Source organism: Narcine bancroftii, chromosome 7 (genome assembly GCF_036971445.1).
Source record: "Narcine bancroftii isolate sNarBan1 chromosome 7, sNarBan1.hap1, whole genome shotgun sequence".
In the NCBI taxonomy this organism is placed as follows: Eukaryota; Metazoa; Chordata; class Chondrichthyes; order Torpediniformes; family Narcinidae; genus Narcine; species Narcine bancroftii.
This window is the reverse complement of record NC_091475.1, coordinates 173,365,526-173,377,138: the sequence shown is the minus strand read 5'-3', so window position 1 is coordinate 173,377,138 and position 11,613 is coordinate 173,365,526. Positions and strand designations below refer to the sequence as shown.

General features: G+C 42.9%; 1 protein-coding gene across 4 annotated transcripts in view; it reads left to right on the top strand.

Moving 5' to 3' along the window:
- The first annotated feature begins 284 nt into the window (after positions 1–284).
- Positions 285–11,613, top strand: part of xpo4 (exportin 4) — a 90,178-nt gene continuing 78,849 nt past the window's right edge. For 2 of the 4 annotated variants that reach the window (XM_069891366.1, XM_069891365.1), the window contains exon 1: positions 285–385. In XM_069891366.1, coding sequence (XP_069747467.1) covers positions 292–385 — 94 coding nt within the window. In that variant the 5' untranslated portion in view covers positions 285–291. Of the gene's footprint in view, positions 386–1,686; positions 1,763–6,098; positions 6,304–11,613 lie in introns of those variants that run through there. The other 2 variants (XM_069891367.1, XM_069891368.1) reach the window with 2 other exon arrangements.

Genomic DNA, 11,613 nt, shown 5'->3' with positions numbered 1-11,613 from the left:
GTTAATGAGGCATAGATTGGGCAGCACAGACTTGTGAGCCAAAATGGCCTGGAACTGTATTAACCATATAACCATTTACAGAGTGGAAATGTATGTAAATTTTAAAAAATTAAGGAAAGACTATTGACCATAGATGTTAACTCCTTCTCTTCACCTGCATTTTCTAATTTGAAATATGTTTCTACTTTGTTGCTGAATACTTCATTATAATTAGGCACTGGCCTGCCTAGAACTGAAAAGCTACTAATAATGAATTACCATATTTTGTTCTTCTCACAGGCACCCCCATCCATGGTCAGTCATGAGCAACGCCAACATGCGGAACACATATTTCTATCGTTTAGAAAGTCAAAATCCCCATTTGCAGTATGTAAACACATATTAGGTAACTCTCCCTTTTTATCTGTTTTCTATCGATTATACTGAAGTATTTATTTATTGCATTCTTATAAATGTTTGAGAATCTGTGCAAGGACGGGAAGAGAAATCTTTGGAAAATATGCTGAACTGGGTAGAAATAATTGACCCTTTACTGGTTCAACTTTTTTTAATGGGAATATAAAACAATTTTTTTTTCTCTGAATTATGCGCATCAAATGCTGTGGGGTAAATGAGATACTGTTACAAGCCCAGAGGACCCCAAAACCCAGCAGCAATAGATATTCACCAAGACTAATGATTAAACAAAAGTTGCTTTTAATTATCTTTAAATATGAAAACAGAATCACATTTTAACTTATCACTATTAACTAACCTAACTTAACCCCCTTCTAATTCTAAGCGCATGTGTATGTAATGTGTGTGTAAGTTCACAAAAGTTCTTTGGTTCACAGTCCAATCTCACTTCTCAATCCTCCAGGTTCACTGGTTGCAGGCAATTCTTATACTGTGCACAGAATTTAACATTTATAAAGTTCACCACACTTTGGTGCTTGAAAGGTAAATGGTTACCACTCATGAAGATTTCTTGTCGGTTTTCAGAGAGGTTTATGGTACGCTGGACACCCAGCCACTTCAGTGTCTTGCCAAAGAAACTTTCCCTGTCAGGGTTCTCCAGATGATAACCTCTTTCTTTCAGATCACCACAGAGTTTCTTCTTGTTTCTCTTATTTCAATGAAACATTAGACACCCAGTCCTCTCCTCTTTCATGAACCACAAGGGCTTTAACTAGGCTGAACTAAGCACTCACAACCCATCTTCCAAATGTGGTTTTCCACAAGCTTGCAGCTTGTCCTGTTCCAGTCCCAGCTGCTATTGCTGACTGTAAGACTGTAGAACTGATCTCTCTCTCTCTTTCTCTCTCTCTCTCTCTCTCTCTCTCTCTCTCTCTCTCACTCTCTCTGAGAAAGCCTGTTTGACTCTCTTTTCTTGAAAAACCACATGACCCTCTTAGAACAGCAAGTTCCCTTCTAGACAGAATGTGGCTCTGACAAGCTCTTTCATCTGTTGCCTTTTTGTAAACAACAATCCATTAGTGAAGTCTCTTGGGCACTCTCCAAAGCTTTTGCAAAGGCTCAAGCCCCGATATGTCTAGCATTAGCAGAGCTCCAGTATCTTAAATAAGATCTGTTTTAAAGTGTTTGTATGTGACCAACACTAACACCTGCCCCAATTTATCTCCCAAAAACATATCTATATTCTATCACAATACCTATTATCTCCATTTGTCATTATTTTTCAGAAAATCTCAAGATATGTCTATTTTAGATTTCAGAAGGCATTTCTACAATGATGGTGAAGTTTAACCTGTTAAGCAACTGGGTATCTCCAGCATTCGTTATTTTTGTGGATTTAGTTTTTTTAAAAAATGCTTCTCATTGGTAATTACATCAGCAGTTGTCCTTGTCAAATGTTATAACCTAAGATGAAAGGCATACTAAAAGACAATGATCAACAGAGTTGAGTGGCATCTTGTGAAACAAGTGTGTCCTTAATTCACTTTGAGTTGCACGTTTTTGAGGGTCTGTGTGGTTGATAGGTAACTATGGTTAAAAAATGGGGAAATTCACATGGATTTAGTGGGAGCTGCAGCCCTGCAACTGCAGTTAAAGCACACTGTTGAGATGAAGTAGAGAGACTTTCACCTGACCTGAAAATTCTTGGCTGTCTCTGATTATAAAATATGAATTGACCAAATGGAACAACTGTTAGCTTTGTGGTGTATTTTTGAAGTCTCATCGTCAAATGGAGCCATGACCTTGATGAATGGAAGGGCAGGCTCTGTTTGGCTTACCCTTGCTCCTATTTCTTATGTTCTAATGAAGCTTGGTGTACACAGAAATCCAAAACAGAAGTATAGATTCTGGAAACCAATGATTAAATCAAACTGCTGAGACCCTCAGCAGAAACACAGAAAATACTGGGGGAACTCAGCAGTCAGGCAGAATCCACAGAAGATAAAATGTAGGAGACTATTTGGGCTGAAAACCGTCATTTGAAATAGCAAGCAATGGGTAGATGCTTGAATTTAATGGTGGCGGAGGATCACAATGGCAGCCGATCGATCGGGGGGGAAGGTTGTACCCTGATAAGAGGACAAAAGAGAAAAGATGGGGAGCTGGTGGAACGAAGGTGTGGGTGATAGGCAGGTAGAGAGCAGAGAGGAAAGGAAGAGGAATGTTGGTGCCATATGGTTGGAGAATACCAAGACAAGGCACAAGGTGATGTTTCTCCAATTTCCAAATAGCCTCAACCTCCAGTATATTAGGCCATGGACAGACATGCTTGTATGGGAATGGTAAGTAGAATTAAAGTGGAAGACCATTAAGAGAAATGGGATGTTTTGGTGGATGCATTGAAAGTATTTAATGAAACAATCACCCAACTGCGACCAGTCTCCCTGAAGTGGAGGAGGCCACACCAGGGGCACCAGATGGAGTATGTAACCCTCACAGATTCACCGGTAAAATGTTGCCTCATTTGGAAGGACTCTTTGGGTCCCCGAATGGTTGTCTGGGAGGAGTAGGTGCAGGTGTAGTACTTAGTGTGGTCATAGGGATAAATGCCAGGGGGCCATTAGGAGGAAGGGATCAATAGACAAGGGAGTTACAGAGGGAGTGATCCCGATGGAAAGCAGAGAATGGAGGGAACATTTTGGAGGTGATGGAAATTGTGGAGAATAATATTTTGGATGTGGAGAGAGGTAGGTGAGAACGAGCGAAAATCCTATTTCTATCTTGTTGGGGGTGGGGGGGAATGTTATGAGGCAAGCAGATATGTGGAAGATGTGGGCAAATTTACTGAAGGAGGAGGACATCTGAGGTGTCCTGGAATGGAAAGCCTCTTCATGGAAACCGACACAGTGAAGACAGAGGAACTGGGAGAAAGTAATTACATTCTTGCAAGAGACCAAATGGGAAGAGATGTAGTTAAGGTAACCATGGGAGTCAGTAGATTTGTAAAAGATGTTTGTCGATGCTCTGTATTTCGAAATGGAGATAGAGGAGAGAGGTACTGGTGATGGGCTAAGCGAATTTGGGAACACTGGGGAAGTTAGCGCAAAGCTGATAAAATTGACGATCTCCATGATGCAGCTGCAGCCCTGCAATTGTTGAGAAGTAGAGAGACTTGCACCTGATACTGCATCAATGTCTTTGTCAATAGAAGAGTTGGAAAGATTACTGTGTAGGTTTGCAACATGAATTGTTGAGTTTGCAACATGAATTGTGACCTGGTTGGGGGCTGTGGGAGACTGGCGGGGCTTTGTGTTGAGATGATAGGCGGATTGAAGTAGACCTTGTTTTTGGAAGAAGAGTAGGCAGAAGGGAGGAATAGTGGTAGAGGGCAGTTGGTAGTTCTTCCAGACAGCGGAGTGGTAGAGTATGGGTTAGTTCCTATTTCAGCATGAATGGAAGTCTTGAGGACTTCCTTGTGGGATGTAAGTGTGCAAGGACTAGACTTCAACGGAGAAAATCAGGCAGTTAAGGTTGGGAACTGAAAGTTGTTAAAGTGTTGGAGGGCATGGGTGGTGTCACAGATATAGGTGGGAAAGGACTGAACTAAGATAAATAATGTGGAGCAGGAGCATGCGGAAGCAATGGACCTACTGGGACATTTGGGTTTGTGGATCTTAGATAGGAGCTAGAATGAGGCAGTCCAGGGCTAGGAAACCACAAGGTGGGAAGCTCTAGAAGGGAAATTTCTTTATGGATCATATCGTAGAACAATATGATCACATCAGAAAAATATATAATATCTTGTATAAGGAAATTTTGCATGTAGTATTTGTATAATTTTTGTATTCAATATTATTTTTGGACATATTGCAAGTTATGATTTAATTGTTTAATTATTATAATTATAGAATTTGATGTCCTGAATAAAATAAGTTATGTAATAATTATGGTTATGTTTATAATTTACAATTTTTATATATATATGTGATATGATTTGATTTGTTATCATTAGTATACATTATGCAAATGGATTTTGTTAAACAATAAATTCTTTTAAAGTAAAGAAGGGAGATCTCCAGAGGTGATGAGGTCAGTGATAATGCAACAAACAGTTGCCTGATGATATTTGGTGGGGAGCTCAAGGGACAAGTCATTGGAAGTGTTTGAGAACTGCCATCTGGTCGCGGCAGGATAGTGGTCAGTACACTAGACTACAACAATATCGCCCTTGCCTGCGGGTTTGATGGTGAGGCTTGAATGGACAAAGTGGCAAATAGAACATTTTGAGGGACGGTAAGATAGGAATAGAGGGGAGTGGTGAAATTGAGTTTTATCGGCTGTTCAAAATAAAAAGATCCAGGGTGGGCAGAAGGCCAGAACATGGAGAGTCCAATAGCAAGGAGAAGGCTTGAGGCAGGAGTAGACATTATCAGAATGGTGGCAAATCCTTGTTGAAGAAGTAGGCAGCAGAGAAGTAATTGAGCCGCAGGGGTACGAAGGTAAGGTCCCTACTGAGTACAGAACATTCTGCCTCAAAGGGAAAGTTTGGAGTGGTTAATAAAGACCCAGCAGGCATTGGAGCTAGAGTTAGAGGGGACAGAAGAGGACAGAGGGCTAAAGATTCAAAGTGAGACAGGAGGAAAAGGCTTAGGAGTGGAGAGGGGAACTGGTGGGATGTGTGAGGGAACATGGATAGAACATAGCGCAGTACAAGCCCTTCGGCCCTTGATTTTGTGGAAACCCATATATTTCTTAAAAGTACTAAACCCACCCTACCCGTAACCCTCTATTTTTCTTTCGTCTATGTGCCTGTCTGAGTCTTTTAAATGACATTAATAAAATGGAGGGATACTCTAGCTGGGAGGACAACTGGGAAAAATTGAAGGATACCCTAGCTGAGAGGACAACTGGGCAAAAATGGCAGGTATTTCAAGGCATTTTTCACAGGATTCAGGACAAATTCATTCCAAATAGGAGGAAAGACTCTAGGGCAGGGGTGTCAAACTCAAATTCACGGAGGGCCAAAATTAAAAACTTGGACTAAGTCGAGGGCCGAACTAAATATTTATTGAAATTTTTCAACAACATCTGCATGTTTTCTCTTCTTTCAACATATGTAATGTTAAACTTTAGGATATAACTTTAGGAAGATAATGTTACAGGTCAGGAGTAGGTAGCTCAAGCTCTCCCTTTGCTTGACCTGAGGGAAACATATTTGGTCCCTGTGGAGATGTAGTCAGCATTCACAGGCTGTGTCCATTTTGGACTGCATCAGGACTCAGCATTTCCTGCTCACTCCTCAGGCTCTAGGCCTCTATTCACCCTCGACCCACCATCCCTCTACCTGACCAGTCCTTTACCCAACCTCTACTCACCCCTCACTCCACTCGCTCTGCCTCTACCCACCCCATCCTATACACGCCCCTCTACTGCCTCTCCCCTCAACCTGTTCCTCCCTCTACCTCCCTCACCCTCTAATCACCCCTCCCCTACTCGCCCTGCCCCTCCCCTTTTACCTCTTCCCTATCCACCCCTCCTTCTACTCATCCCTCCCTCTAACTGCCCCTCGCACCACCATAACTTCCCCTGCCCATTACTCCTCACTTACACCCTCTGCCCACCCCTGCTTACCCACCCACTCAGGCCCAGCGCGCTGCTGATTAGCCTTTGCGGACAGCCACCATCTCTCTGTTCATGTGCAGGGCCGAACCAGCCGTCCCTGGGGTCCGCGCGGGTACAAGCGCTGAAGGCCGTGGCGACCGGGAGAAGTGCGCTCGCGCTGTGGAAGGGCCGTCCAGTGCCAGTCGCGCGGGGCTCGTGCTGCCCGGGGACCGTGTGCAGCCTGCCATGTCCGTCGCGCCGACAGGAAATCACAGGCGCTCGCCCATCCGCCGCACCGCTCGACAGGTGGGAGAAGTGACTGGTTGTGCAGGGAGCCTTCCAATTGGCTTGCCGGCTGATGACATCGACAGACTTCTAGTGTTACAATTTCTCGTGTTACAATGGGGAAGGATATGCAATGAAGGGGGAGGATGGTGGGGGTGACGTTACCAAAAAACAGCATTGGCTCTCGCTGCAGGGCGGGCCACCTCTAATACATTTTTGAAATGATCTTGCAGGCCAAATATAATTATATCGCGAGCCAAATTTGGCCCGCGGGCCAGAGTTTGACATGTGTGCTCTAGGGGGAGCAAATGGCAGAGACAAATGAAATCAAGTGCAGTATCAAGTCCAAAGGGAGTAAGTATAAGATACCAAAGCAGAGTGGGAGGTTAGAGGATAGGGAAACCTTCAAAAAACAACAGAGGGAAACTAAGAAAGACATACGGGAGGGGAAAATGAAGTACGAGAGTAAATTGGCAAATAATATAAAAGGGGATAGCAAAAGCTTCTTTAGTTATGTAAAGAGGAAGAAATTAGTTAGGACGAAAATTGGGCCCTTAAAAACAGAAAAGAGTGAAATTATTACTAGAAACGAGGAGATGCCTGAGGAACTTAACAGATACTTAGCATCTGTCTTCAACAAGGAGGATATAGGTTATGGTCAGATAGGGGGTAGAGGTCATGCAGTAACAAGGGACTTGGTGGAATTTCCTAAGGAAATGGGGAATCTGATGGATATCCAGATCCAGAAGCAGGTGGTTGTGGGTAAATTGTTAGGAATTAGAGCTGATAAGTCCCCAGGGCCTGATGGGCTGCATCCCAGTGTGCTTAGAGAGGTTGCTCTGGAAATTGTGGAGGCACTGGTCGATATTTTCCAAAGTTCGATAGATTCGGGGGAGGTGCCTGTGGATTGGAGAGTGGCTGATGCAGTGCTGCTTTTTAAGAAGGGAGGGAGAGAGAAAACAGGAAATTATAGACCGGTCAGCCTGATGTCAGTGATGGGGAAGATATTGGAATCTATCATAAAAGGAGAAATAGCAGAACACTTAGGCAGAAATTATAGTATCAGTGCGAGTCAGCGTGGATTCCTTAAAGGAAAATCATGCTTGACTAACCTTCGGGAATTTTTCGAAGATGAGACAAAGAAGGTGGACTTGGGAGAGCCAGTGGAAGTGGTATACTTGGACTCCCAGAAAGCCTTTGATGAGGTCCCACACAGGAGACTAGTAGGCAAAATCAAGGAGCATGGTATTGGTGCTGACGTGGATAGAAAATTGGTTAAGAAATAGGAAACAAAGGGTTGGGATAAACTGGTCATTTTCAGGATGGCAGGATGTTACGAGTGGGGTACCACAGGTATCGGTGTTGGGTCCTCAGTTGTTTATCATTTATGTAAATGATTTGGATGAAGGGATTATTAACATGAGCAAATTTGCAGATGACACGAAACTGGGTGGCAGTGTTAAGTGTGAGGAGGATGTCAGGAAAATGCAGAGGGATTTGGAGAGGTTGGGGGAGTGGGCAGAGGAATGGAAGATGAAGTTTAATGTGGGCAAATGTGAGGTTATCCATTTTGGAGGCAGTAATAAGAGAGCAGAGAATTATTTAAATGGAGTCAAGATAGGGAGTGGGGTAGTGTAAAGGGATCTGGGTGTACTCGTACACCAGTCACTAAAAGGTTCAGCAAGCTGCGAAGAAAGCAAATGTCATGTTGGCCTTCATAAAGAGGGGATTGGAGTATAGGAGCAGAGTTGCCCTCCTACAGTTGTACAGGGCCCTGGTGAGACCTCACCTGGAATATTGCATCCAGTTCTGGTCCCCAAATTTGAGGAAGGACATCCTTACTATAGAGGGAGTGCAGCGCGGATTTACAAGGTTAGTTCCCAGGATGGCAGGACTGACATATGCTGAAAGGTTAGAAAGACTGGGCTTCTATGCGATGGAGTTAGAAGGATGAGGGGAAACATGATTGAGGTATATAAGATTATCAAGGGGCTAGGCAGGGTGAAATCTGATTACATGTTTCCAATGTTGGGAGAGACTAGGACAAGAGGGCACAGTTTAAGAATACAGGCAAAGCCCTTTCGGACAGAGATGAGAATTTTTTTTAACCCAGAGAAGTGTGGATCTATGGAATGCTTTGCTGCAGAGGGTGGTAGGGGCAGATTCCCTGGATATGTTCAAAAGGGAGTGAGATAAGGCTCTTGTGGGCAGGGGAGTTAAGGGGATAAGGCTGGGGATGAATACTGATAGTGAATGATCAGCCATGATCTGAAAAATGGTGGTGCTGGCTTGAAGGGCCAATTGGCCTACTCCAGCACTTACTGTCTATTGTTTATTGTTTCAGCCTCTACCACAAGGCATTCCAGGCACCCAAAACTCCAAGATTTTTTAATAAAAACCTTACACCATAACTTTATTTTGTACATATGTCTTCTGGTGTTTGCTATTCCTGCCCTGGGAAACAGGGGCTGCCTGTCCACCCTATCTATGCTTTTCATAATCTTGTAGACCTCTATCGAAGCTCCTCTCAACATTCTATGCTCCAAAGAGAAAAATCTCAGTTCCACAAACCTTGCCTCATAAGACTGGTTTTCCAATCCAGGCAAAATCCTGGTAAATCTCCTTTGCACTTTCTTCATAGCTTCCACATCCTTCCTATAATGAGATGACCAGAACTGAACACAATACTCTAAGGGTGGTCTTATCAGAGATTTGTAGAGTTGCAACATGACCTCTCGACTCCCAAACTCAATCAATCCCCCTATTAATGAGGCCCAGCACCCCATAGGTCATCTTAACTATCATATCAACCCGTGCAGCAACCTTGCGGATGTATCACTGCTTCTGCCTCTGCCTCCTGAATGATCATGAGTTCATCCAGCTCTAGCTCCAGTTCGTTAACACGGTCTCCCAGGAGCTGCAGCTGGATGCATCTCTTGAAGGAGTAGTCATCAGGGACAATTGTGCTGTCCCAAATTTCCCACATCCTGCAATCAGAGCTTTCAACTGCCCTAACTGCTGACTCCATTAACTCTTTCTAATTAAATTCAAAGATCTTGCCTTACTGGAATCAAGCTAGTCCTCAGCCTCTGCTTGCCAAAGCCTCATGAGCCAAAGTCTCCAAGTGTCACTCCTACCCTGAGATGCTCTCCACTGCCACTCCATTAGAGCTACCCCTTTTTTTATTTGTCACTACCCCTTATCTTAATTACTCCTCCCACTAATCACTGTTCTATTTAACCCTTAACTTGCTTTTTAAAGACGCTCACATCCAGCTAGTTCTTGACAGTCCCAACTTTTCTAGTCCCACACTCCTCGTAGTGGTCCTGCGATTAAGAAAAGAGCAGTGGAACTCTGCTGCAGTGGCAGGGGTCAAGGTTGGAACTAGTGGTGGCTCCATTCTGAAAACTATTCATCTATCATCTGCCAACCTGTGCTCTTTCACCATCCACTATCCTTTTATTTGTGAGTATGCCAGTTTGTTGTTATTCCCGATAAAGGGCTTTGGACTAAAATGTACACCATCTTTAGGCTTTCTATGGATGCTGCCTGACCTGCTGAGTTCCTCCAGCATTTTATATGTTTCTCTAGTTTTCTTTCGAGCATCTGCAGTCTATTTTATTTATCTCTGAGACACTCAACAGGTCAGGCTGCATCTTTGGGAATATAAATGGTTTGCATTTCAGGTCAAAGTTTCTCTTCCTCTAGGTGTAGTCTGTCTTGCTGAGTATTTCCAGCATTTTCTGATTTTTTTTTTAGTGAGCTTGATATATACTTCTGACACTGATCTAAATCAGGGCAAGAAAACTTTAGCTGACCAGCATAAGTTAACAAGCTTTTGTATACCATTAGCAATGTAGAAAACAAGTCATTTTCTTTCTTCCTCCCAACCTCCATTGGCTTCATCATTAACACATCCTAATTAAAGTTAATAATTCAGCTGAGTGTACATTAGAGTGGTTAGCACGACGCTATTACAGTGCCAGCAATCTAGGTTCAAATCCGGTGCGATCTATAAGGAGCTTTTATGTTCTCCCCGTCTCTATGTGGGTCTCCTCAGGATTCTCTGGTTTCCTCACACCCAAATGTACTGGGGTTGTAGGTTAATTGGGTTATTTGGGTGGAAAAGGTAACTGGGCTGGAAAGGCCTGTTGCCACGATATATGACTAAATTAAAATTAATATTATAGTTTGGAAGAATAATCTCTACTTTGGAATTAATGTCTTGTTTGAAGATATAGTAGTGTAGCAATTAGGTTACTGGACTGGAAGTGAGATCTAGAATAGTGAGCAGCTGGGAAATTGGAATTTAAGTAATTAACCTAATTTGTCTTTTTTTAATGGCTAATTACAGTAATAGATTCCCTGAGATGTCCATAACCATCTAGTTCATTACCATCCTTCAGTGAAGCAAATCTTTCATCCTTACTTAGTTTAGGATAAATGTAACTATTATCCCATCTTTACTGGGCCCTCAATTCAGGGTCAAATGGGAATGAGTAATAAATACCAACACTGCCTGTGATATGCATGTGCTGTGAATGAATATGTATGCCAGGCATGTACTCAGTGCACCTCAGGACATCAAATCCACTAACTACTGTGTATGCGGGGGAAGGACAACATCCATATAAAAGGTTGGTCTTAGAAATTAGATTAGTAATAGATTTTTTTTCTTTTTTTTAATCAGTAATGCTACGAGCCCAGAGTACTACACAATTCAGTACCAATAGAAATTCACCAAGACAAATGATTACTAAGGTGCTCAATTTATAAAGACCGTGGCGAGAAAAAGCAATGGTGGACCTGACTTCCCAGAATGCTGTGCAACAGAGAAACCCCTCGATGAATGCTCTATGCATGCAGCCGGGCATACTGCCACATTGAATTCTGGGAGGGCAGGTCTGCCATCGGTTTTTCCCATGGTATTTATAAATTATATGCTATAGCACTACAAACTTTCCCACACTATAAATTGAGCACTATAGCGCTACCAACTCTCCCTCCCTGTTTAAAAATTCTCCACTATTACAATTTATTGCTCGTACTTTCCCATGGTCCTTTATAAAGGTTTATCTAGGTCGGCACAACAACATCACGGGCTGAAGGGCTCATATTATGCAGTATATAAAGCTTAATTATGTTATAATTCAGTATGATTAATTTTTTTCAAATATAAGATCATAATACATTGAGCAGGATTTAGGGCAGGTTCACCATCACTCAATGCGTCATGATGTTACCAGTAGAAACCCCAGGGATGGCTCCTTGCAAGTGTGAAAGTGTTCAGTGTCCCAGTTAGGAGTGGTCAAGTGTGAAAAGCCAAACCCC